At 32.9% G+C, this 27,371-nt stretch overlaps 3 protein-coding genes across 11 annotated transcripts; 1 reads left to right on the top strand and 2 right to left on the bottom strand.

Moving 5' to 3' along the window:
• Window positions 1-101: 101 nt before the first annotated feature.
• Window positions 102-2,894, top strand: LOC133672416 (uncharacterized). 3 transcript variants are annotated; one of them, XM_062092825.1, is made up of 2 exons: window positions 102-389; window positions 1,341-2,894. In XM_062092825.1, the coding sequence occupies exon 2, from the start codon at window positions 1,360-1,362 to the stop codon at window positions 2,656-2,658; it is 1,299 nt and encodes a 432-aa protein (XP_061948809.1). In that variant the 5' UTR covers window positions 102-389; window positions 1,341-1,359; the 3' UTR covers window positions 2,659-2,894. The 3 variants fall into 3 exon arrangements, with proteins under 3 accessions (XP_061948809.1, XP_061948825.1, XP_061948816.1); XM_062092841.1 differs by lacking the exon at window positions 102-389 and adding an exon at window positions 432-500; XM_062092832.1 differs by lacking the exon at window positions 102-389 and adding an exon at window positions 554-797.
• A 2,548-nt stretch (window positions 2,895-5,442) lies between these two features.
• LOC133677099 (protein TORNADO 1) lies at window positions 5,443-10,850 on the bottom strand. Its single transcript, XM_062098935.1, has 3 exons — window positions 8,919-10,850; window positions 7,569-8,809; window positions 5,443-6,976 (listed from the first exon to the last, which is right to left on the bottom strand). Exons 1-3 carry the CDS (start codon window positions 10,426-10,428, stop codon window positions 5,585-5,587), a joined length of 4,143 nt encoding a protein of 1,380 aa, XP_061954919.1. The 5' UTR covers window positions 10,429-10,850; the 3' UTR covers window positions 5,443-5,584.
• An 8,901-nt stretch (window positions 10,851-19,751) lies between these two features.
• Window positions 19,752-23,804, bottom strand: LOC133668764 (heterogeneous nuclear ribonucleoprotein 1-like). Of its 7 annotated transcripts, none has more exons than XR_009833803.1 (6): window positions 23,497-23,804; window positions 22,794-23,021; window positions 21,196-22,396; window positions 20,403-20,623; window positions 20,292-20,313; window positions 19,752-20,218 (listed from the first exon to the last, which is right to left on the bottom strand). XR_009833803.1 is itself a non-coding variant. In XM_062088767.1 (6 exons), the coding sequence occupies exons 3-6, from the start codon at window positions 23,013-23,015 to the stop codon at window positions 20,200-20,202; spliced, it is 1,464 nt and encodes a 487-aa protein (XP_061944751.1). In that variant the 5' UTR covers window positions 23,016-23,021; window positions 23,257-23,380; window positions 23,497-23,804; the 3' UTR covers window positions 19,752-20,199. The 7 variants fall into 7 exon arrangements, 4 of the variants coding, with proteins under 4 accessions (XP_061944751.1, XP_061944758.1, XP_061944743.1 ...); XM_062088767.1 differs by lacking the exon at window positions 20,403-20,623 and adding an exon at window positions 23,257-23,380; XM_062088774.1 differs by lacking the exon at window positions 20,403-20,623 and adding an exon at window positions 23,257-23,380 and having other exon boundaries at window positions 22,794-23,017.
• Window positions 23,805-27,371: the final 3,567 nt, after the last annotated feature.

The raw sequence follows: 27,371 nt of genomic DNA, 5'->3' as shown, positions 1-27,371 counted from the left end.
AATTTTATTAAATATTATCTCTAAAATCTTAAAAGTAAAAAGAGAGAGAGAGACTGTATTGGTATTACTACTACTACTGATCAGATAAGATGGTATATATATACAACCCCAACTGCAAGGGCAGCCCGGCGAAATGCATTGTTAATCTCTGTTTGAGGAGGAGATTGTATTTTGTTGGAGTTTTATTTTTCCTTGTACTTCATGTATCAGCATCCAAAAGAAAAGAGAGAGTAATATCATAGTACTAGATTTTATCCCTAGCTTATTATTAGCACCAGCTTTCACTTGAACAGCAAAACCAAAAGCACCTCCTCGAATTATCAACTGGGTTTTGGCCATATCTTGCATTGCACCCTCACTTCATTTTGACTTTGTTGCTAAAGCTAAAGGTGGGTTTTTTATTTGATTTTCTTGTTAGTTTCTTTCCTTACTTTCTCGGGCTTTTCAGAAGGGTTTCGTTTAGTGGGTTTTGTTTTCGAATTTTGCGGTGATGAACCTCGGTAACTGTGCTATCTTTGGCTTTTAGTTTGTCATGGCTTGTTTTGGCTTTGAATGGGAGAGCTTTTTTCTTGCTTTCCCTGTTTCACTCTCTTGGATTCCAGTTTCGTGTGGAAAACGTTGATAGCTTTATTGGAATCTGGTTATGTGGCATAACTGTTGATTGGTCTTTATTACTTTCAGTTCAGGGAGTCAAGATAGCAGTAGTTCCACTGCAAATTCTCATTTTCACGGTTTTTGGCTTTAGGGTCTTTGAGAGTTGGGACTGATTGCTGCTCTTTCTGGATTTTGGTTTCTAGGTTTGTTTATTGGTTCTTAGTAGGGTTTCTGTTTTTTTTTAGTAGTCCATGTGCAAGGTCTCATTTGTGGGGGCTTTTTGGTTTATGGGTTTTGATGATTATAAGTTAAATCGACTTAGATTTTGTTAATTTTAAGGTTGGGTTTGGGGTTCTGAAGTTGTTCCTGTTGAAGTTTAGGGTTGTCTTTTGGGTTTGAGGATTTTTATGTTCACATCAGCTCAAGCTAGGGGCTTCAGCTGTTTGCCTTGCTTCTGAGTCTTGATAGTTGGCTTGTCTTGAGTCTAATTGGTTCATGCGAAAGGCCTGCTTTTGTCATTTGCCTCTGAATTTTGGGAACTTGTGTTTTGTTTTAGGTCAGATTTGGTGTTAGAAAAGGTGTTATAATATATCAAATATCTCTTATTTTGGGATATAAGTTTTGGAATTGATTGTTATTGCAGGATGTAGAGTACTAAAAATCATAGTATCTACGGTCTTTTCAAATATAGGTCTTCTGTTTTCTAATTTTAAGTTTGAGTTTTGATTATTTTTGTGCCTTTCCAGGTCTATTGTTCAAGCAGTTATGGATTCCCCTCAATCTGTTGTGTCACCATTCAAGACCTCTGTTGTCTTTGAGCCAGAGAAGCAGAAATCTGATTGTTCTGTTCAGAGTACTGGCAACTTATCCAAGGGAATTGAGTTCCCCAAACATGAGGCTGTGGCTGGCCATCCAGAAGACTTCATTGGTATAGTTGAGGTTTACGTACACCAGGCTAGGGACATCCAAAACATATGCATTTACCACAAGCAAGATGTTTATGCCAAGTTTTGCTTGACTAGTGATCCTGAGTACACATTCTCCACCAAAATCATCAATGGTGGTGGGAGGAATCCTGTCTTCAACGACCGTCTGCAGCTCAATGTTAAGACTATTGATTCCTCCCTTAAATGTGAGATATTCATGATGAGTAGGGTGAAGAATTATCTGGAGGATCAGCTGTTAGGGTTTGCTCTGGTTCCGTTGTCTGAAGTTCTAATCAATAACGGGAATTTGGAGAAAGAGTTCTCTCTTTCTTCAACTGATTTGTTCCACTCTCCAGCAGGGTTTGTTCAATTGTCTCTATCATACGTTGGAGCTTCGCCAGAGGTAATGGAAATTCCAGCGATGCCCACCGCTTTAGCTACAAATGGAACCATCCAGGATTCTGAGATACAGGAATCACTCCCTTGCGAACTTGATAAGATTGAGTTCCCGGATCCAAAGGTTGTGAATGAAAACCAGATGATGATCTCAGAGTATTTTGGAATTTCATGTTCTAGCCTGGATTCTGAAGCCTCTGAGAGCTTGGCCATTTCTAATGCTGAAAATAATCTCGGTTCAGAAATCGGAGTTCATGTTATGGAAAGCATTTCAGCCGCCACTTCTGATCCAACTCAAGTTCCAAAGCTTGATTCTCCTCCAAGCAGTGTGTCAACCAATGGTGTTTCTTCACCTTCCGCTGCTGCAATTTCAGAAACCTCTGATAGCCCAGCAACTTCAAAAACACCAAATCAGGAGCATGTCTCGGTCCATAAAGAGAGAGAGAGTGCAAATGCCGGAGATGGTGAGACTGATTGCTCTGGTGGAGCATCGAATGAGAAAAATGCGAAACCTGTTATTACAGTCAACATTGAGCCGGAGTCCAAAGTGGTTCAGCAAGACATAGTAGACATGTACATGAAAAGCATGCAACAATTCACAGAGTCACTGGCCAAGATGAAGCTTCCTTTGGACACTGATAGTGGACCAACCAGTTCAGGAAGTTCAAGCTCCGATCAGAAAATGCAGGCATCAAAGAACACAAGTTCCCGTGTGTTTTATGGGAGTCGGGCTTTCTTCTGAGCTTTGAGTTCTCCTAGTTCAGAGGAAAACACACAGGTGATTTTAGGCTTTAGCATGGTGACTAATACTAATATAATAGTGAAGTATAATAATGTATCATGTAGTGTGTTGTTTCCTTCTGTACGTTGAGATATGTTTAGCAGAAGGGGAAATCATGAATTTGTAAGCTTTATTAGCTTTGTTTCATAGCAACTGCTGATGGTATGTATAAACGAACATTCTCCCTTCTATTTTCACTTTACTCCATGTTGCTTCAGCTCGTAATTATTATGAAATTGATTCTCACCAAATCATAAGCTAATCATATTGGTCCCAAAGTCACATACATGGTGATCTTAGTTGAAAAGTCAAATAAGGGCTAAAGCATCCATGATTTTGCTTTCGGCCTGCACAATTGGGTTAAAAAAATATCAATCACATTCACACTGATTGTCTTCTTCTTCTTCATCTCCATACCCCATAGTCAAAGACCATGCTAGTGTGGCCACCCCTAGGAAACTAGACAGGCTTTTCTTCCAAATTATATAATATGCTGGCAACAATATTATTTTTTTAAAATGATTTATTTTATTGACTTTTAACACGTATGAAAGAAAATTAATAATATGAGGCATATTTATTTATTTATCACGTGGTCAAGCAATCTCAATAAAGATCATATTTTTTCAAGAAAGTTAAAAATAAAGTTTGAGAATCTTGACTCAAAATATTTTTCTTTGTGTAGCTAGCTATGATAAATATGAAATCTTTATAAGAAAATAATTTTGGAACATTAATGAATTTTTGTTACACTTGAAAATTATGTTGTAGCCTATTAAATATCCTTATAGAATTAGAAAATTTTCAAAACAAGCTATCATATTTTTGTAGGGAAATGATCCTTATTAAATAGGAAGTCTACAAGTTAAAAAGAAAGTAAATAATAAAACTCGTACAGTTTATCCTGACATATATCGCAAGGCCTTCTTAAACTATGATTAACATGAAATTTTACTCCAACATATAACCATATGCCAGGAAACTTTAGGTAAACGTTTAGCATAATCCAATAATTGGATTGAAAATTATAATTATTGTTGTAAAACTGGATAGTACATACAATTACGCTAAAATCTAAATTTTCTTATCCAACACTTTCATGGATCATGTCAGTACATCTCTAAAAGGCATGATTTTTTTCATTGTGAAAGGCTCCATTGTTCATCCTCTCACACATACTGTGGATGAGCTGTACATTTTTTTTTAATATGGTCCTCAAACTTTTTTTCAACAATTTAGTTCTAATTGAAGACTAATTGCTTTTGATTTCTTATGAAAGGGTGAGATTGAAAAAAGAGGGACTGAAATGAAAAGGACGTCAAACATTGATGGCGTGCTATAAGTTTCATAAAAGATGCACTCTGGTTCTTAAACTTTAAAAAATATGCAAATTATACAATTTCAGTACCTCAATATCTTTCCAATTCAATTTTGGTACAAAAATTTATTTTATTTTATTTTTTAGTCCCTAGTTAAGAGAGGAGAGAGAGGTTGCTGGATTTCAATGATAGAGAGAAAAAAGTGTCATTGACACCGATTTAGACCACCAAAACAAACGATATTTGTGTCAAATTGTTCTATTTGATGATGAGAGTTTATATTAGGTGCTTATCTTCTTCTTCTTTTTTACTTTTGAAGTTCATAAAAAAACAGATTTGAGTTGAGGTTGATTTTTTGTTTCTGGTTGATATCAATTTTTGGAGCAAATTTTTCGGTTTTTGAGGCCATAAATAGATTTATCATGATTGATACGGTGTTTTATAGGTGTTTTGGGTAAAATATTGGTTAAAAAATGGATTTTTTGATAAAAAAAGACTTAAACCCTGATTTTTTGACCGCCATAATAACCGGAATCTGGGCAAATCAGATGATGCGTTGTCTGACTTTTTTTGTTCAAAAAAATTTAGGGCGTATGACATGTTATTTGTCCCAGTTGCAAACAAAAAGAAAATGAAAGACCAAGTCACGCAACCTCTAGAGTGCCTGGCCTTTGCTGCTTTTTTTCTGTTTTTTTTTTATTAATGATTTTTTTATGGTTTTTTCTTTAATTTTTTAAATTTATATTGAAATTAGTATCCCTTCTCTCTTTCATTTTATTTGGAGAGTCTATTTTAAATTATGGTTATTATTTTAGTTATGCATTTAAATTTAAAGAGTTTTTCTGATTTATCTATAATTTTTTTATCTTTTGTATGGGTAAACTTTATTTTTTAAAATAAAAAAATCTTATTTTCAGATAATTTTTCTAATATATGCAGTTTTGCATGATGTTATTTTCCCTTTTTATTTTATTCAATCAAATTAATTTGTGTCTCTATTTCTATCATTTTTTGCTTGAATAAAAAAAAATATAAATAAATTTAGCAAATACAACCAGAAAAATATCTCATCTTCTGAGATTAAATATTTTGATTTATATTTATCTCTTAAATTTTCAAGTTTTATTTTTAGATATTATTAATGACTATTTATTTATTCGCATATATAGTTCTCGATGCATAAAAAATTTTATTTGAACTTAAATTTTTTAAATTAAGAAATGCATTAAAAAAAACATAAAATAGTTTTAATCAGAGAAATTGGATTGAAAGAGTTAGTGTAAGTTATAATATGAGGTATAACAGTGAAACTAAGTAATTGATAGTTTGATAATTTTAGTGATGGATGATAGTTTTGAAATATATTAAAATGAAAAGGTAGATAGAAGGAATAGTTGCTTCAAAGTGATTTCTTCCCATGCCTGGATAACCATTAAATAACCAATATTTTATTAGAGAATTTCTATAAACTGGAATTTACTCAACAAGACAACATAGCATGCATGGATGATGAAGAAAAACAAGAATGAGAAACTCCATTTCCAATCTTTCAGGCTTCTGAAGAAATTTCAAATAGGTACTTCAATTATTTCATTGCACCTTATGGCCATATGCCTCCTACAGATCCATGCTATCTGCCCATCATCCCTGTATCTAACCCTCCACAATCCAAACTTCTCGGCAATATCCTTTCCAGTCGAGCACCTACGGTCCCTTAAAAAATCCACCACCCACTGCTGTGCTGCCTTTACGTCTTGTTGAATGTTTCTTGAGCTTTCTGCAGCCCTGCTTCTGTTCCTACTTCCTTGTATTCGCCCCAGAGCTGCAGCCCCTACAGCTCCAGCAGCAACTGTTCCTGCTGCCCCGTACATAAGGGAAGAGCCGGACAGATGGGAAACTTCTCTGCTCAAATCTGGTATCATCTCTCCCATTCCAGCTGCCAGATGGGCTCCGATCTTGAGAGCAAATGTTAACAATTTCATGAATTTCTTCATGTATGGAGCCAAACTCTTTACTGCCATGTTATCAACCTGCATCATTTCACAACCAATCTGATCTTCAACAACATGCATTTCTCCCCTGAATTCACATAACATGTGCAGCCGAAGTGCAGTCATTCCAGAAATCATGTTGGTGATCAATCTTCTCGAGTAGTTTTCTGTTCTAACAAAAAAGAACATGTTAGGCACTTTCCTTTCTTCAACTTGGATATTGTAGTTCACAAGGTAATTCACTTTGCGATGAAGTTCATTGAGGAGCCTGTGTTCATAGTATTTCAGTCCTTGTATCTCCTGCTTCAAATCTTTTATCTCTTGTTCAATGATCTTGAGTCTCTGCAACACTTGTTCTACCCCCTTTGCGATTCCAGCAAAGCTTGGATCAACTTTCTCAGGTTCATTGCCTGTGTGATCTCCTCCATCTGGATTATCTGGCGGGACATCCAACTCCACAGCAAGGTTATACAGGTCATTATATCTACGGTGCAATACTTCCCTGAAGTCATCATCTGACAGGAGGTCCCGAGCCAAATCAAATCCAGGTCTAAGAACAGGTCTTCCAGAGTCCGAAACTGGATCCCAAGTGTGTTGATAATCATACATGCTTTCTGCAGGTACTGAGAGCAGTGCCTGCTTCAATTGCTGCAGAGACACATGTTGGGTTTTCCTATACCTCGGGGGTGTCAAGTTTTGCACACATTCAGGCCTCATGATGTTTTCAGTCAAGGTGAATCCATTACAGAAACTCTGGATTGCTGGAATTATTAGTTGCTGAGTGAGTCTAATGGTTTCTGTCAAGTTCTTGGTGGAGCAAGCAAGAACATCAATGTAGTGTCCTAAATGTCCTCCAAGTTCCACCCTAATGAAGATCCCATTGATATTTATTGAGATGAGGTACTTCTCCAGACTGTAAGTTGCTCCATGTTGGTTCCTTAGTGCCATAATTCTGTTATGAAGATGAACCTGGATTTGCAAACAAATGAAAATTAGAGAGATTGCAGTTCATTGACTTTGCCAATCAAAAAAGGATCTCATGGTACGGGTATGTGTATCATTCATAATCCCACGCTATGGCTAGCATTCAAACATCACAGAACTGCTCAACCAGTAAGCAACATTTAAGACTACAAGGAGCACCCGTTAGGGTTTATTCTCACATGGCAATTAACATAAACTTACTTGGTTACTTAAAGCTAGCTGCAGAATGTATTTTTTTTCCTGGTACTTTAAGGTATATGTTGAAGAGAAGTAGGACGACCTGGAAGCATCAACTCAAAGTTTTATGGTTAAAGTTGTTTGATTCTCCATGAAATGCCCTTGCTCTTCACACGAGTCCTTTGTTTTCTTTAGTTTTTAAATTACGATACTTGTATGCTTAGAACACCAGTAAAGTTCATTCTGAAAAATACGAGTCTGTAGTTTGTAGCGTTGAATTCTCTATATCTATGCAGTGTAAAGCTTAATTTCACTTGTTCTTGCATACATTCAATTTTACATAAAAGCATAAGCAACAATAAAATAAAATTAGAGGGGCCAGAAAAGAAAGAGAAATTGCCTGTAAACGAGGAAAGAAGCCTGGTGTGAGAAATGTGTGGCTTGAATCATCACACTCAAGATGCCGCCCGGCATAAACGCAGTCAGCTGTGCTTAACTGCCATCTCTGGGGTTTCCCTCTGCCTTCTTCAAGAATTGAGGGGATAAGTAGCAGGGAGTTTGGATCTGATGGGTTTTGTTCATAACATAGTTCTAGTTTCAGCATCATCATCACAAGGTCACTGGCCTCTATGTTTTCAAGTACTTTTGAACTCATTCCAGGAATTTGACTTTGCAAACTTCCTCTCAGAATCTTCTCCACTTCATTTCTGCTAACGAATCCGTTCTCCATGGAGCTTTGCTTTCTAACATCTAATTTTACTAGTTGGCCAAGCACATCACTACAGAACCAATCACAGTCTAGGATCAGGAAGCCTAGTTCGTCAAAATATATCACCTCACCCATATGATGAAGGCAAATAGCAACAGCCTTCCTCCTCATTTCCACCTTCCCTTTATTATCATGTCTTGATCGAATTCTCAGTGGTGGAACCTTCACTTGGCATAGCTCATCAAATTCTTTCCACTTCATTGCAAGCTTGTTGTAATTCTCCGCTCTCCAGTCTGACAAAATTTGAATCAGGTCATTGCAAAGTTGATAAACTCTGGGCACTCTTTGGAGAATTGTCTTGCTTGTCTTCCGAAGATGATGAGTGAGTTTACTGACCGATGCAGAGGATCTCGCATCAACTGTGAATACAGTGGGATAGAAGTCGATAAACCCTTGAAACTTGTCTCTTACTCTCTGAATTGAATTCACTGCAAGCTGCAAGTTTTGTGACGGTTGATTGATTTTATCAAAATGTGTAAGAACTATAGTTACATTGGGCAGCATGCATTGCTGGAGTGCTCTTCTTGAGTTGGAAACAATGAACCTGAGCCAATATTGCAGGTCCTCTTCTATCTCTGCTGGTGTCTTTGGCTCTCGGTTGTTAGGCTTTCTGAATAAACTGGATATGATCAGGAAGAATGATGCACTCCCATGCCCTGGAAACATGAGATCATGGAGGGAGTAAAAATCATGCTGACCACCAAGATTCCATATTGATATCTTTGTGCCTTCATCTCTAAAAGTCTTTATCTTCATTCCGCTTGCTCTTACAGCCTGTTCAACTGGGTTCACTAGATTTCTAACCTGGTCTATGTAGGGAAGCTTCGAGGAGGAGAAGTTCTGAGATATTGAATTACAAAGGGCAGTCTTGCCTGCAAATAGAAACTCTGCTTTCAAGTTCTGGTAAAATATGGGTTAAACAAACACATGCAGTTCTCTAAACCAATGTGGACATTGTAATTTCAAGGCTCGGATCTTTACCTGCATATTCTTGCCCACAGAAGAAAACCCTGCAGCTTTTTGGCTCAGTGAGTGGCATGTCCTTGAACAAATCTGTATCTGTTTCTAGTTCAGTCTTTCCATTCTGGCCTAACCTTTGATAAATTCCATCAGCCTTCCCTGAATTCTGCAGTGGTGTTCTCGCAAGATCAATGTCTTCAATCCAAGGATTCACCTGCAATGTCTGCATTATTGTATCGAGTACCACATCTCCTCGAACCCCTCTACAACCTTGCAATGACAAATATCTCAAAGTCGCATTCCTCTCTAAGCTCTTGAAGATTTTGACAAAATCATCTGCTCCCAAGCTCTCATCATCATATATTCCCAACTTAATCACACTCTCATTTGTTGTCAGCATCTGCATGATTGATGCGAGCCCATCCCTTCCAATCCTTGTTTTCCCTCCTCCAAAGGTCACAGACTTGAGAGTAATGTTGGCTTGGTATTGCAAGGCCGAGAACCTGCTCAGAGGGCATAGCAAATGCTCTACACCTATTCCACTGAACCAGTTTCCATCAAGATACAAGCTTTCCAAACACTGATTCTTGAAGAGTCCAGCAGCAACGTACACGACCCCTTTGTCCTTAAGGCTGGTTTTTGACAATCTTACCTCCTTAAGGCTCCGATTTTGTTCCAAAACCCATCGAAACTCCTTAGCCCACCGTGATTTCAGCCGGACTCCAGTCATGTCAAGTGACTTCACTGTGGAGTTCCATCCTAGAGAGCAAGCAACCCTGACAGCACCTGAGAGGTGTAGCCTGTAAATTCGAAGTGTGCTGTTGTCAGGTACAAACTCCACTACCTTGGAACTGCTCTCCCCATTTTCTCCACTCCAGACATGAACCTCCATTGCCCTATTTCTTGCTAAAACAGCTGATATAAGTGAAGCCGCTGTTATAGGGTGTGAATCGAAAATTGTCAGAAGTTTAAGTGTTGAGTTCACTTCAATCATCTTTGAGAGCTCCTCAGCACCTTTCGAACCAATTGAGTCTTCCCATATCTGCAACTCCTCCAAGCTCTCGTTTAGCTTAAGAGCAGAAGCTATAAGGCCAGCCCCAACTGGACCTATACCTGATTCAGAAATCATAATTTCTTTGATCACTCTATTTCTCTTCAAGACCTCACAAAGCTCAGATAAGCACTCTATATTGAATCTATTCAGCCGAAACACAAGTTGCTTGATGTTCGAGCTATTCTGAAGCAATATTCCAAGGTATACTAGCTGTTCTAATCCCCACTCTACACGATGAAACTCCAGGTTCCTTAAAGATGATTGAATGTTTTTGGCTGTGCCTAGGTCTGAGAGGATGTTAGAGAAGTATGAAAGGCTGTCCTCTGAAATGTTTATGTTGACAGAGTTTTCTGTTTCTTGGTAACAGCCTGAAGTTCGTTGAGAAAGGTAGAAAGAAATGCTTTGAGGATTGAAGCTTTCGGATTTGATCATTTGAAGAAGCCATTGGAGCTCTCTAAGGTTCTGGTTCGATCCCATTGCTGCAACAAACTCCTTACAAGAATATTACACCATATTTCTTTGCTTCTCAGGGATAGGGCTTCGTGTCCACTAGAAAATGCTGCCCGTAACAGAGAGCGTATTTCTTCTCATCTTCTTCGACAAAGTATTCTTTTTAGCCAGCTTGTTTCAAGGCAATGACTACCTTTCTTTGCTAGTTGTCTCCTTCATATTCTCAAGTTACTTTCTTCTAATAAAAACCATCTTTTCATTATATTCTCTCTTCAAGGGTTCATACTACCAAATCAAGATACACGTATCCCTTGAAGAGAGCTTAATTTGACTAATGATGCTACCAAACAGTTTCCCTTTCATTCACTTTATAGGATTCCTTCTCTTTCCAGTGGAAAAGAAGAAAGAACGATTCTTTCTAGGAGCCCAAAAGTCAAAAAGCACACCACCGTTTCCACCTCCTGCCTTCAGTTGTGAGCCTTGCGTTCTTTTCTCCGAACAGTGAATACACCAAGTTTATATGTAATATTTTACTTGAAAAAATATCAAGCTATTTTGCTTTTTTTTTTAACTTAAATATTTTGAAAACAGTTTTTATACCACGTTTCTAAAAAAATTTAAATTTTTATTTTTTTATTAAAATTTAATATAATTTATATGTTTTGAATCGTTCTAATATATTAATATTAAAAATAATTTTAAAAAATTAAAAAAATATTATTAACATAAATTTTACCATAAAAAATTATTAAAAAAACAACAACTATAATATCAAATATATTGAACTTCCAGCAACAACTCATAAACAAGGCAGATTGGCTTACATGCCCCGTGTCCAGTGAATCAGGATTGATTACATGGTCTTATCCCACAACCACCTGTAAAAGAAATAAAAAATAAAATAAAAAATAGTAATACTTGATACTTCAATAACTCTGTCTTGTGTGTATGACATACAGCTGGCAAGCATTTTGAGAAAGATACCGTACCTAAGATAATAAAGTTTGACCCTAAAAGAACGAGTTTGAAATTAAAAATTTTATTTTTTTTATAATTTTATGTTCAAGTAATGTGATTGCTCATATGATAGCTACTAGAAGCTTATATAATTATTAATTTCAGGGCCCGTGAAATTAGTCGAGATACACGCAAGCTGGTCCGAACATCCACATTAAACTAAAAAAAAATTTGAACCAAAAGCATTCACCAACAATAATGAAATACCATGTTTCAAATACCAAAATTCACAATCGATGAAAAACCATTTTCTAAAATAAACTATATATAAATATATATTATATAAAAAATTCTTTTTGGTTTAATGTTTAAATATTTTAATAAATTTGAAAAAAATATTAAAATATTAATGAGTTATTTTTTAATTTATTTTTAACTAAATATTAAAAAAATATTTTTTATAAAAATTATTTTCTAACAAACTACCATGAATTAATTTATATGTCAAGTCCTGCTGTTGAGTTTTAATTTGAAAAGGAGGTTTTAAGAGGAAAGGGCCCTCATTTTATTTTCATTGACTACCGCCTAGGCTTTCCTTTGTTTTATCTCTTCGTTACTTGATTTGAACGGCCAGGATACAGTTTTGGGCCGGAATCCTACAGGCTTTGGGCTAGTTAAGCAACCAATTACACAGGACTATAATAGAGCTCCTTTACTGTTTCTTTTACACTTACTTTACATTCAGCCGCCCCGTGGAGTGCTTGGTTTTAATTATTATTATTTTATTATTTTAGAAGAATTAAGTTTGCTGATTTTTTTTAATATTATATTGATATAATTTAACGCATAATTTGTTTCAGTTCAAATGATATGTCATGAAAAACTACAGTGTAGTCTCTAAACTCTTTAGTTCTTCATTTTTTGTCCCTAGTTGTTAAAGATTTCAAGTTTTAATCCTAATTTTTATTTATGTTATGTTATAGGCACTAAAATTTGAGAGGATAAAGAGACTTGCAGATAGAGGAGATAGAAAGTATTTTATCGGTTATCTTCTGAACCCAAAAAATGTTAATCTTAGTGTAATGAGTTTTTTTTAATAAGATAAGTGTTATTGACGTGTTTTTACATTTTTATCTCACTAAAAAAACAGAACGAGGTTAAGAAATAATTTTTTTATTCAACTTAATTTTGCATTTTTTGACCGATTTAAGAGAGTTTTTCAAGTTAACAATTGGTTTATTAAGATTATTAAAGTGTTTTTAGATGAAAATAGAATGAAAACAGATTTTTTATTCCAAAAAACTCAAAACTATTAAACAACTTCTTTAGTGGGCAGAATTTGATTAAGTAGACAACATCTCATTTTTTTATATTTTTAAAAAAATAAAAGGATGAATGATGTGTTACCTGCCTTTAAACACTAAAAATCCAAAAAAGCCAGACATGGAAGCATGTTCTTGTCATGCATCTTTTCTATTAGATCAAGCATGCAGGTTTAATCTCTTAAGCTTAAACGCGTGATCTCTTTTTATGGTTTTTTCCTCTAAAATTTTAAATTTTTAAATCTTAATTTAAATGCATTATAACTACAATACTTAATATCATATTTAAATTTTTATTCAATTTTGTCAAAATTCTTAGATAGTAGTATAAGTTCTTATATGAATGTTAACAATTTCCTTTTCAATTATTATATGCCTATATGCAAAAAAATAAAAATAAAAATTTGCTCATGAACATTTAACAAAAATAAAATTTCATATGTTACTATTTTTTAATAAATTTTTGGCATGATTTTATCACATTAATTAATATTTTTTTGCCTTCAATCACATACAAAATATTGAGATATTATTTTAATTTTTTTTTATTAAAACTTGCTTTTGAGATCATGATAAGTTTTTATTTTAAAAAATAGTGCTTTTGATTAAAAAATATTATTTCATTAAAAGCAATTAAGAAATGTTTTAATAAGGAAATGAAGTTTAAATGGAAGAAATACATTTTTCCTACTTATTTCAAACGTCTTTATTTTAATTGTTGCTGTCTTTCATTAAAAAAAAAACCATGTTGCTAATAAAAAAATTGTGTCTTTGTTCTTAAGATGAATATGACTTTATTATGATGATATTATTAATAGTTTATAGATAATTATGTATTAGTATCATCTGCAGGATTTTTAAACTAATTTGATCATTAATATTGAATGAAAATAAAAAATTTATTTTTGTAATTTTTTGTATAACTTTTTCAAATTTATTATTTTCATATAGGTGGTAAAAATGATTGATTCATGAATTTTTAAATTTTTAATTGAAACTTGCTTTCATGATTATATGCTTTTACTTAAAAATCAATGTTTCTCATAAAAAAAAAGTTTTTGTCGAAATAAAAAAGAAATGTGTGAGTAAGAAAATTAAGTTGTTGATTAAAAATATAAATTGTTTTTATTTTTAGTCCAAATCATTATAGTTTTTTTTTAAATTGTTTTTTATTGTTGTTGCTTTTTATTCAATGAACTATGCTCCTAATATATAAACATTTTGTTGTCAAAGCAAAAACCAAATTACTTGAATCAAAACAAATAATTTTTATAAAAAATATATTTATTCTCTATAATTTTATTTGTTGTCTAGTTTTATTATTATATAATTAAATAAAAAAAAATTTCCAAAATTAAAGTTAGTAAAATTAGCTAATTCCATCAACTAGGTCACAAGTTGGGTATATTAACCCAAGTTGACTCAGATCAATCTAAAACATCGTCATTTTAATAAATATTTTTTATAAAAAACATATTGTTAAATAAATATTATTTTGATTTTTAAAAAAAGTTAAATTGGGTTTTGACTAGGGCAATCAAGTCATGGATGCACCTGCTAGGTTGACTAGGTCACATTAGACTAACTCCCACCTAGTTTAATTTGAAATTCAACTCAGGTGAGAGGCTAGGTCAACAGATTTACCATGTTACATGTTGAGTTGGATCGAGTTTAATAACTGTAATAGTCTCAATTACCAAGACCACACATATTCATGTTCATGAAAATCACATAATTTTTTTTATTTCTATTAAAATTCTGGCAGAGTCTCTTTTATATTGAAAGATCTCAGTTTATTGACTAAAATTTATTTCATTTTTATTCACGATCTCATTTTTCAATCCAATCATCTCAAACCTCAAATCACATCAATTATACTCACCATATCACATTAACTTATATGTTAATACCCAATAGTAGTTATGAAACTTTAAAGAAAAAAAAACCATCATATGCATGAAAAATTTATAGGAATATAAATATAAAGAGGAAAATTTATATTCATACATCAATATTTAAAAGTATAACATTAACACTATATATTTAATTGAAATACATTACAATTCCAAAATATACATAATATACCTAGTCTATATTAAAAAAAAGTGAGAAACAGTAAGATTAATCCTAGCACGAGTAAGTTGGTATTGAAAAGTACAGCATTCAAATATAACCATTTAAACAACTAATAATAATTAATACACTGAAAATCATTACTAAATCCATTTTTTCTTTATTTCAACTTGAAAATAAAACATCTCATATCATACATTTATTCTCTTTTATTAACTTCCCTTGTTAACATCATCGTACCATTAGATATCCATAAGCTAGATAATTTCTTTATAATAATATCAATTCCAAAAATATCATTAATCATCAATTGAAAAATGGTTAATTAAGAAAATCTTGACACTAGCTCACTGTATCATTAGCTACCATTTCGCTAGATAGCAAATTAAAAGATTTAAGGAACATGCTAATGTCAAATTATCCACCTTGACATCATTATCTTTCTCTATTTTCTAGAAATAACTAATCAAATCTATTTTTCTTTATACCCTGAGTGGTTATGCCAATGCTAATAAACCTCATTAGCATAATTAGTTTTCATTGTCGGGATCAACTAATCAAGTTCGAGTAAATATCGCTATCAATGTAACCCTTTAATATCATTAGCTTTTCGAATATCAAGATAGCTAATTAAGTCATCTATGATACTTTAACTTATCATTTGATAATGCTAATGTTAAAGAACTCTTTAACATTATTAGCCTCCATACCAAAAGCAGTTAATCAGGTTTTTCCATCCATTTCATTTCTTTTCTTTCTTTTTCCACTTGTTTATCGATTTTACATACCAATACCAAAAACATAATGAAGTAAATCTAACAATTCTACTAGTGCAAAAATTACAAAATATATGTGTAAAGTACCTACTTATTATTTGTGATGTCCTAGCATTTACTCCGATGTATGATCTACCTACCGGGGTGTTCCTGTCAATACAAGACCAACTCATTACAATCATTTTTTCATAAATTTAGGAACCATATCTAAGTTCTATTATATAACAATTTTCATTATGATACATTCCAGATCATGAAATTAAATGTTTTATACACAACTTTCACAACATTAAAATCAATAAAACTCTTCTTTCTTTTCGTTAATGTTGGTCGTATATAAAAGAAACATAATTCCCTTTTAAAATTCCTTTTAATTTCACATTATAACACCTTTTTTAAATCAAAGATAACATTTCAATCATCTTAATCACTCAACTATCACCATTACATAACCCATACATTCATACTAAATTTCATCAACGATTTACCAGATTCCTCTAATTGTTTTCCTTAGGGCTATTTTTTCTTAAGGTTGCATTTAATACTTCTATGGAATAAATTATCAAGCCAACATTAAATCACATCTTATACTACCATGACTTTATCAAGATGCAATTTACATGCCACCATAAGTTCTTTAGTGTTTTTTCATATTTTCACACCCATTACAACCCATAATACCCTGATTAACTCAATTACATGTACCATTGCATTTTCCCCTAATTCTTTCCCAGGAACCCTAATCCGTTTTTTCCCCTAGATTGCTCCAAAACAATTAAATTTCACATGTATATTTGTATATTTTGGGTTCTAAATACCATATCAATCAATAATTTGAACTTTGAAATGCAACAAGTCAAAATGTTTTGCTCATCTTCTTTTTCTTCTTTTGCTTTCTCTCACTAAGCTCACTTTTTTCTATTGTTTTCTCTCACTAAGCTCACTTTTCCTCTCTTCAGTCCCTTTTAATTTGGAGTTTTGGTGTTTCTCTTTTTCATAAACTAATTCCACTACTCCTTAAACCCTAAATCTTCTCAAAATTTCAAAGAAAAAACATGAAAATTTGAAGAAATTCTCTCCCCTCTCTCTAACAGCTGACTGTCGGCCTCCTTTACAAATAAAAGCGGAGGTTAACTTTTTATATTTATATTTTGGCTCCCCTCAAATCTATTATTCTTTTTTTATTTTTTTCCTTAATTTCCAAAAAAATAAATATTACAATCTAACACCACTTTGATTATAATTTCTATTAATTCCCAAAGTTAACCTTCCTTTTCTTTGCTTTTCTTTTAAGATCTATTACCATGAAACATCTCCATTATTATTATTATTATTATTATTATTATTATTATTATTATTATTATTATTTCTTGGGGTTTACAATAATAGTGTCAAAAAGTTTCTTGCAATAACAAAGCCGACGACTAGTTATTGCTATATAAATTTTTGTTTTTATAAGGCTTCGGTACAAAGAAACGAGTTAATTATAAATTAAGTTTCATTTGTTTTATAAAAAGTAGTTTTTCAAAAATATCTTTCCAAACTTTTTCATGTTCGTTTTCCATTATAAAAAAGTTAGTCAATGTAAAACACTTTTCAATTAAAGAAAATTTTAACTTGGTTTTAGGAAAGTGTTTTCCTTTTATTTGTAGCAAAATGCACTTTTCAAAAGTTTTGAAAAATTCAAAAATATCATGTTATTTATTGATTATATCAAATTTGATCTTCAATTTTTTGAATACTATATATTTTGTTTTGAATCTTTTTTTTTCAATTTCATCATTTATAATTATTTTGTATTAACTTTGATCCTCATTCTTTTGATTGTTTTTTTATTTTTCTCTTATTCTTTTATTAATTGAAATTTTTATCTATCAGACTTGGTCTTATTCTTTTTATTGTTATTTATTTTATTTGAAATAATTTATGAAATTGATATTTTTTTTTCATTTTCTTCTTCTTTTAGCTTTTTTATCCGTTAGATTTGGTTCTCATTATTTTGATTGCTATTTGTTTCATTTGAAATAATTTATGAAATTGGATTTTGTTTTTCAATCTCACCTCCCTTTAACTTTTTTATCTATTAGATTTGGTCCCTATTCTTTTAATAAACTTGAAAAAAAATATTAATAAGTTATTTCCCAGCTTATTTTTCATAGTATAACCAAATACTGAAAAATATTTTCCATAACCAAATACTGAAAAATATTTTCCAACTCATTTCTCATGACATCGCCAAACATTAGAAAATAATCCACTTTTCATAGAAAATACTTTCTAAAAAAAAATACTTTTCAACAAATAAATACGGTTTAATCTCTATACTTTAGCGAAACTAATATTTAGTCTCTAACTTGTTAACATGCGTTAATCCTCCTCAGTTTAGTAATCTTTATTTAAAAATGTCTCTTTGCTTTTCCATCTTACCTAAATCTCTTTTTATTTCTTTATTTTTTTTGTCAAAAAAAGTAAAATAAATTAGAAAAGAACATAAATGACAAAAAAAACTAAATTATAAGTGAACTATAAATAAAAAATATTAATTTGTTAATTATTAATTAAATTGTATATTTTAATCAAATTTTGAATTAATTAAATATATTTTTGTTACAATTTGCTTTGTGTTTGTCAATTAAAACTTTTAATCCTTGACTATGACTTGCATTTTGAATTAATTAAAAATTATAAGTTTTAAGATTTTTAACATAGTATATCACTAACCTACTAAATTAATCCGGTTACTCAAAACACCTTTTTAGATCAATCTATAATAACTATGCAAGTAATATTATAATATCATTTAGTTGTTACTTAAAAAATTAAATGAAAACAAAGATATAAAAACCCAAGTCACATGCATCCAATGTTCCAATCCAGGTTTGAATAAGGGAAAATACTTGATTTGGTCCGGTGGATCAATCTGTTCATCTATCAACCTAGAGCTTGGCCTAAGCCAAATTAATAAAAAAATATAGTTTATTTTTCTTATCAAAATGATTTTTTTCAGGTATTTTTATTAAAAAATATTTAAAACATGAAATATCCTTCAAGAGATTTTTTAAGTTAAAACTTGGATCGATTCAAGTCAATCAACTTAACCCGCGATGAAATTAAACTCTAGATTAGGCTTTATAATCATGTAAGGGATACACAAAGTAGCATTAAAAATTAGAGATGAAATATTTTGCTACAGAAAGATGAACCATAGCAGATACAACCATAGAAGATATAAATGCGTTAGTGTAAAGCAAAACCATGTATTAAAATACTAGTTTGGCAGTTTGTATGCCAATATTATATTGTGGGGAGATTATTAATCTAAGTCTTAAGAAATTTTTGAGTGTAATTATTAAACTCGAAAATACATTGTTTTGAAATTTTTTTCAAGATAAATTCTCTTACGAACATAAGATTGTTTTATTAAAATTATTTTTCATTAAAAAAATTATTTTATAACTTTTAAAGCAAATTAATAGAAAATATCAAAATAATATATTCATGTTTATGTGTAATTTAAAGTTAAAAAATTATAAATGTGATAAAATTATATTGAAGATCTATTTAAAAATTTTTAGAGTAAAAACAATATGTGAATTGAATTTCATAAACAATTTATTATTTATATTATTATTTTCATATTAGATATACAACAATTAAAAAATTAAGTGTTAAAATTCGAATAAAAATTATAATATTACAATTTTAAAGTAAATGAATATTATAATTTTTTTTGGAGTACAAAAAAAAAGAAAAACCAAAGAAAAAAGGAAAATAAAGAAGAAAAGAGCCAGGCCTATGACTGGGCCTTCTCTTTTTTTGTTGTTTTTTTTTTTTTTACAGTCAAAGAAAAATCGTGCAGATGATATTCACACCCTCCAATGCTTGAACCCGCGACATCTAGCTTGTCCCGCAAGCTAACCAACTAAATTACGACACGAAGTTGTTATAAAACAATTAAAAACATATATTAACCTAGTTGAACTACTCATGTGAATAGTTAAACCGATCCTCAGTTGTAGTATCATAAAACCATAATAATCGGTCACAGCAGAGAATCTACAATTAAGTCCATAACAGCTGAAGCATTTGCAGATAACATAGAGTCTCAGCACCTAATTATAGCCATATTAGCCCTAATGTAAATAGAAACAAGCTAATCTCAATATCAGCTAACCCCAATAACAAATTAATACTATAAAGATAGATGAAAGAACAGCCTGTGTGTGGAAAACTTGCTTTGTCACAATTAATAAAAAATGAATCAGAATATTCAGTAACTTATTTATGGGAATCGTATAAGACCATCCCTTGTAATGTTTCACACTAGCAGAAAGGCAGAGAACCTCAAATACAATCTGGGAGAGACAAATCCCAAGTAAAGATACTGACAACATCCAGCACCTTTGGCAGGCAAAAGAAAAAAATGAAAGAAAATACTCTTTTCTTACCAACTGCTAACATGTGCCCCCACAGGAGATTCACGAACATTTATGGAGCCAATCTTCCTGAGTATATATCCCGCAATCTGATCTTACACCTCACTCAAATACCATGAAAGGAACCTAAGCCTCTGGCTAATTTAGAAAGAAGGAAAAAAATCAAATCAAATCTCAAACCTTACAGAAAATCCCTTGTAACTGCTGCTGCTCTCTCAACGTGTATAATGCAAATCAAGAACCCTTGTTAGCTCTACAAGATCAATTTCTTTATAAGCTGAACGTAATCAAGAGGGGGGCGTATGATGAAATTCACAATTCTTCACCTGTTTAACCAGATTCCTGCACCTACAATTATCATGTGATATCCATTAACAGATCTCCTAGGTAGCAATTCCTGAAGCAAGTAACAAATAAAAGAAAAAGTAAATTAGTACCAGATGTTAGCAATTAGCTATCAAACATCAGTAACCATAAGAGCTAAAAACTGGGTGCATTTCATGGGCAATTGCATGATTAAAGATGCCCACTTTCACTCCAAAAGCAAATAACGAGAGACCTATGAAAATTCCAACTTCTGCCCAGTTGTGTATCCAATTGCATCCCCACGTTAGAGAATTCAACAATTTATTAATAGGACTACCAGTTGCTTAAAAATCTGGAAATAAAAAATGAAGTTCTGATAAGTCATCAATGCATTATGAATTTAAGGATTATATGCAAGAAAAGGCCAGTCAAAATAGTTAAAGAAAACATCCATGTAGATTTAAAACTTGTAGAAAATTAGTTTACAGCCACTACAGCGTGTCATATACATATCACGCATAACTAGAGGCAGCAGTGTAGATCCTTCACAATAGAAATGCAGGTTTAGGGCAATCAAGCTATGATATCAGATTTTAACATTGATGAGGACATATCTTCGAGGAAAATGGATAACATCACACCATGAGGATGAGATGTAACCTTCATTTACTTTATAAGCAAACTTAATTGAGTTTTTCCTATGAACTTGTCAGTGCAGAAGAAATAAATTAGCACACAAAAATCAAATGACTTCTTTTGATGTTCCAGTAAGCATTCTACTCCTAGGACTTTTCACTCAACATAAATATCTGACACTTGCATGCACACAGATGCCCATGTGCGCTGGCATATATGTATATATAATTCTATCAAGTATTGTTAACAACCTAACTTATTTCAAGAATGTTCGAAGAAAAGGGTTACCTCTATTTGATTGTCTACTTGTAACACCATAACTTCCAATATAACCCTCGGAACTCTTAGTTGTAACATCTGAAGCTACATCACCGAGCCCATAACCAAATGAACCATAACCATCAAGCTCAGGAGTAGCAGATTGCCAAGTTGAATCACCATAAACAGAACCACTGCGATAAAGGTCCCCATAGGACCCCTCATAACCACCAGCTGACCCAGAGAATGATGATGTTGGTGGTGCACCAGTGCCACTGTTTCTTACATATCCTGCCCCACTCAAACCATAATTGTTGTCACCACTCCCATAACCCATGCTGCCAGTAGTATAGCCAGAAGCGCCTCCTCTGCCTTGAGCTGATACAGGAGAAGTGCCCCAATTCGATCCACTATTCCCAAATGAAACTCCAAAATTTCCAGTTCTGGAGCCCAATAAAGGACCAGGGCTGGCAGGATTTGTCGCAGTATTGTGGCTGCCATTTCCCCAGACATTCCAAGTAGTAGGGCTTAAGAGCGAATCATTTCTTGCATTCCCCTCACCATAACCTACTGGTGTGTTGTACCTGCTTGGATTCCCACTATAATAAGGACTTGAGATCCGCCCATATGCAGGAGTGTTACCAAAGTTGGAACCTCCACCGTAGCTTGGACTCAAGGCTGGCTCTAAATTCATACTCATCCCATAACCAGTGGTGCTAAAGGGAGCAAATCCACTTCGACCAGTGGCGAGTGGATTAAACCTACTATCCATCCTCATTCCAAAACCTCCAATAGAGTTCATATTATATCCCTGAGCATATGCATTAAGGAAGTTGTTGGCCCTAGTCAAACCATAGTTATATCCCATCAGAGGGCTCCGACTAGGACCTGGTGATAGCTCCTTTGGGACTGCCCTCTTGACCTCAACCATTTTACCATTGAGTTCATGAAATGTTTTATGCAGAACTCTGTCCACTGCTTCCTCAGAATCATAAGTGATGAAGCCAAAGCCTCTTGGCCTCAGAGTGTTGTGATCGTACATCACTACAACATCAGTAATATTACCAAACTGCTCAAAGTACTTCTTGAAGTCATTCTCTGTAACCGTAGACGCAAGGCCTCCAACAAAAATCTTTTTCGTGCGTCCAGGACCTGGAGAACCATGAATACTACTAGTGTTTCTACTTAAAATGTGCTGGTCATCCCTAGGAACAGCCTTCTTGGCTTCAACCTGAAAAATTGAGAATATGTTATCTAAAATCAAGCAGCTACATTTCATTCTCAGCTTCAAGCATACACTGAGAGTCAATTTCTAGTTCAGGCCAAATTGGATTTACATTTCATATAACAGTTAGAGACTAGAATCATGCGTTCTCTTCCACTCTTTAATACAGAGTACTAAACATGAAGCCGATAAATTTCAAAATGTTCTGCATCTAAAGTCAAATAAGAATATATTGTTTTCCTGATATAAATTTCACAATATGAATTAAACTAGGGAGAAATAATATGTTTAACTCATGTATTTGGACATTTAAACAAATATGAAGTGAATTAAAACAAGAAAGTTAACATGGCACCAGAAATATTCAGAATGCATAGCAGATATTTGCAATCAAGCTACTCACTGTGCGGCCATCAACCACGTGCTTCTCCATGATGACCCTCTCGGCAACAATAGGATCTGCAAAGACAACAAAACCAAAGCCACGGGCACGGCCTGTAACACGATCTCTCATGATCACAGCCTCAACCACTTCCCCATACTTGCTAAAATATTCCTTAAGACGTTCCTCATCAGTGTCCCATGAAATCCCACCAATGAAGAGCTTACCAAGATCTGATTCCATCCCTTGCTACAAGAATCCATTACAACAAATTGCCTCATCAATTGCCAATACCAATATCTCAAAAGACAAAAGTAGTTCAAAACTTAAAATCTATAATTCAGTTGAGAATGTAATAGTCATTAGCTTATTTCATAGTAACAAATATTAATTACACAAGTTGCAATGATGATAAATGAAAATAATCAATGTGTATCAAAGAAAAAACAGATCAATCTGTGAATAAGAGCAAATAAAAGAAGACCTTTTACGATAATTTAGATAGAATCTGGTTGGTGCCCAGTAAAAAAAGTGAAGTGGGTGTTTAACAAATCCAATCTAGTACCATCTGATCCTTCCAGCACCGATCAAAAGGCAATCCATGATGCCTGACGATCCAAAAAAAAAAAAGAAAATTTAAGCATATGAATTGATGTGGATCAAGACCCAGAAAATGGTTGATAGAGATCAGAAGGTAATAAAGAGTAAGAGATTGAGAATTTACCATATTGGAGAAGACCCAGTTGGGAAACTTGAGAGAAACTAAGATCTAAAGAGAGGAATTGTTGAAATGGAAACAGAGGAAGAAGTGCTCATGCTTTGTCTCTCTCTACAAGAGACTTTTATGTGTGTCTCTCTGTTTTTTCTTTTTTATCTTTCTTTCCTTAAGTTATTCCACTCTTAATTAAATAAAAAGAAAAGAAAAGGAATTTGTAGCTGAGAATATATATTTGGAGCTACAAATATTTGGCAATCCTCAGGTGTAAGAATATTTGGAGCGATGACAGGAAAGATGATGTTTTCATTGTTTTACAAAAACTTGATTTCACGACAAATATGTATATCTTTATTCTACTGCCATTTTAGTTTATCCTCCATTATCTTGTTTTTTTTTTATGAAGTCACCCTTTTAAAAGTATATTTAAAATATTTTTTATTTATAAAAATATTAAAATAATATTTTTTTTATATTAAAACGATTTAAAAATACTAAAATATTTAATTTAAAATAAAAAAAATTTAATTTTTTTCTTAACAAAAAACAGATTAAAACTGGATAACGAGTCTACTTCCTATATGGTTGATGGAAAAATCTCCTTTAAAGATAAAGTCCTCCCTAGGCAAGAGGCAGGATGAACCTGATTGATACTAACTTGGTTAGAATTGAGCATGAGAATGGTAATCGTCTATTGCCTAAAATCTTCATAGAAGACTTAGTTTGTGAGGAATTGTGCTACCATTGGCAGGACTCCCTGATTATATATAAAACTTCTAGGTAAGGAGATTGGCATCTACCAGATGAATCTACGCTTGAAGAACATATTGAAATTGGCTGGTAGTTTTGAGTTGATGGATGTGGGGAACAGTTTTTTATGACCAAGTTTGATCGTGAAGAGGATAGAGCAAAAGTCTTCAGTGGAGGACCATGGATGATATTCGATCACTATCTAGCAGTGAGCCAGTGGTCGACAGACTTGGTCGCTTCTTAAGCTAAGATTAACAAGACTATGGTCTGGATCCGAATCCCTAGTCCTAACTTAGCTTAATTTTTACGATGAAAATATTCTGATGGCAATGGCCATAGGCAAACCTGATATGAATACACTCAATGTCGAACGTGGACGGTTTGCTAGAATTTGTGTAGGGAAGATCTGGGTAAGAGATCATTGGTACAAGGTGGAGTATGAGGGGCTGCATATTATCTGTGGAAAATGTGGGTGTTGCGACCATCCAGGTAAAGATTGTCGGATGATTAAAGACCTGCCTGAGGGGATGGCTGAAACGAGAAGCGCAGGCCAGGAGCTGACGGCGGTAAGGCTGGATCATAAGGAAACATGTGACGGCTCTTCATCATATCCCATTACTTTTGCTAACCCTAACGAGATGCATGGTGAGTGCCTGCTTGTTACAAGAAAGAAGAAATTGAGAGGGGACATATAACAGTGCGAGACCTACGTGAAATATTAACGGGAAAAGCAATAACAGCATAGAGGATGCGGACTGGGGCTCAACCGTAGGCATTGTGTCTAGCCCTAGTGAGAGACTGGATGCAACTAGTTTATCTATACAGGGTAATGGGTATGGCCCAGCAGCTGTGCCTAAACGGAAAAGTCAACCCATGACGTTGATAAAGGGCAATCGTACTAAAGCTAAAAGGAGTAAATCCCCATTAACAACGCCACAATAGCTGTTCATAGCGTATCTAGCCAGGTTTCTCGTTTAGAGACCTCTCTTATTAAACCAATGGTGTTCTCTGCAAGCAGTTTGAATAGGGTTCCAACTCAAGAGGAGATAAGCAGGGCAAAGCAATCTGGGGGCTCATCTTATACTGAGGATATATATGACGACTTCGGTGGATTTGGGGTGTCAGGGTCTTCCATTTACTTAGCAGAGGCACATTAATGGAGTCCGATATCTAGCCAAAAGATTGGACAGAGCCATGGCTAACTTTGACTGGCAGGCAGCTTTCCCTGAAGCTTACGTGGAGAATTTCTGTGGTCTTCCTTCTGATATGAGGCAGACCTCTCATATATATTGACAGGTAATTATCTTGGGCTTCCCACCCAGATTACCACGATATTGTGGCTAGAGCGTGGGACAGAAGTGGTCATTTCAGTTATGGATGGTTTATGTGAAGTCCGCAGGGATTCCATCACCTTTAAGAGAGGCATATATCTTTGGGAATATTTTCCAAAGAAAACGAAGAATTGATCAGGCAAGGTTAAGGTTATATTAATGGCATCCAGAAGAGTCTGGAGACTTCATCTAAGGATGCCCTCTTCTTCTTAGAGCATAGCTTAAGACGAGATTATGCAGATGGGGAGACAAATTCATAAGAGATCTTTCATATTCGAATTGATTCATTCTCTCTCTCTCTCTCTATATATATATATAACAAAAAAGCTATAAAATTAAGGGGAGACAAATTCTCTATACACATTTTACTATTCACCACCGCAATATAATTACTGTTTCGTCTTTTTAAAAAAATTAAAAAAAAAAAAACAATTGCCTTGATGGTATTTCAATCTTTTTACATGATATTTATTTCTTATCATTTAAATCATGCATCCACGGCCTTTTGATTTTTTTGCTTTGGTTTTTTTGTTATTACTAGGTTCATTGAGGACAATTTAATCTTTTAATAAGGATTAATTAATATTTAAATAAAAAATTACTAGCACATAAAAGATGTCCTCGTACTTCGAGCGGCTTACACAGTGCCTCCTAGTGGCCGCATGTCATTATATCATGTTGTTAGAAACGCCACCGAGTCCTCTTCCTATTGATACTGTGCATGTTAGTGGAGGTGGGTAGTTTATCGCTAGTGCGGTTTTCTTTTCTTTTTTCTTTTCTCTCTCTTCCTTTGAAAATTACAAGTTGGTTATTTTTGTTGTTGATATTTCAACTTTAATCCTTATTGTTTTGATTTATGATTTTTGTTCTTAATTATTTTGTAAAAGTTTTAATTGTTTTTAATTTCATTCTTCAATCTCGATTTGTGATATATTATTTTTTTCTAATGTGATTCTTATTATTTTGATTTCTAATTTTTTTCTGTGATCTTTTTGTAAAAGTTTTATTAGTTTTCAATTTCATTTTTCAATCTAAATTTATGGTATATTATTTTTTTCTAATTTGGTCCTCTTTCTTTTGGTTTTTTTTTTGTCCTTTTGTTAAAGTGATTTTTCTATTTTTCTTTTGTCATCTAATTTTTCTATTTCAATTTTTATCATCATTCTTTTAATTGTTATTTTTTGCTTTGTATTATTTTGTATAATTTATTTTTTTTCCTGATTTTATCATTTAATATTTAATTGGTTGGGGATTAAGCTTCATAGTTTTTCCATGTATGGTGTTTTTGATCTAATGACCCGGGTCATAAGTTTAAATAGTTAATGTGGGTTGACATTTTTGTTTACTTATTTTCTCTTTCGATTTTATCTTTCAACATTAATTTTTTTTTAAGAAAAATAAACTTTTTAGTTTTTTTTATTTATTTTCTATTGGATTATCTTAATTTTATGGTATGAATTGTGGGTTTCATAGGTTAACCCATATCAACTCATTCCTTATTACATAGGTTCATGTTAGTCATACCAACTCGTGTTTACTCGAGTCAATTTTTAACTCTCTTTTTAATCTAATTTTGTCCTTTCATATTTCATTGGCTGAAAATTAAACGGTATTGTTTTTCTCCAAATTATCTTAATCATTTGTTTTTAATTTTGATCCGCTTTCTATCATTGCCATAAAAAATTTTCATTTAATTAAAATAAAACTAATTTATTTGACACAATTGGATATATAACCTGAATTACAAATTGTTTTTTTAAAAAAAAACAAATTCACAACACCTAAATATTATTTTTTAAAAAA

Source organism: Populus nigra, chromosome 1, assembly GCF_951802175.1.
Source record: "Populus nigra chromosome 1, ddPopNigr1.1, whole genome shotgun sequence".
In the NCBI taxonomy this organism is placed as follows: domain Eukaryota; kingdom Viridiplantae; phylum Streptophyta; class Magnoliopsida; order Malpighiales; family Salicaceae; genus Populus; species Populus nigra.
This window is presented reverse-complemented; position numbering and strand designations above follow the sequence as displayed.

Bases quoted from the DNA above. Each gene is read 5' to 3' on its own strand.
- LOC133672416 (XM_062092825.1), top strand. From the start codon at position 1,360: ATGGATTCCCCTCAATCTGTTGTGTCACCATTCAAGACCTCTGTTGTC.
- LOC133668764 (XM_062088759.1), bottom strand. The intron at 22,397-22,793 runs GTGAGTAGCTTG...TCAATTTTTCAG, and splicing joins ACGTGGTTGATGGCCGCACA to GTTGAAGCCAAGAAGGCTGT. The intron at 20,314-21,195 runs GTAACCCTTTTC...TGATAATTGTAG, and splicing joins AAGTAGACAATCAAATAGAG to GTGCAGGAATCTGGTTAAAC.
- LOC133677099 (XM_062098935.1), bottom strand. From the start codon at position 10,428: ATGGGATCGAACCAGAACCTTAGAGAGCTCCAATGGCTTCTTCAAATG. The intron at 8,810-8,918 runs GTAAAGATCCGA...TTCTATTTGCAG, and splicing joins CTGTGGGCAAGAATATGCAG to GCAAGACTGCCCTTTGTAAT. The intron at 6,977-7,568 runs GCAATTTCTCTT...TTGCAAATCCAG, and splicing joins GCTTCTTTCCTCGTTTACAG to GTTCATCTTCATAACAGAAT.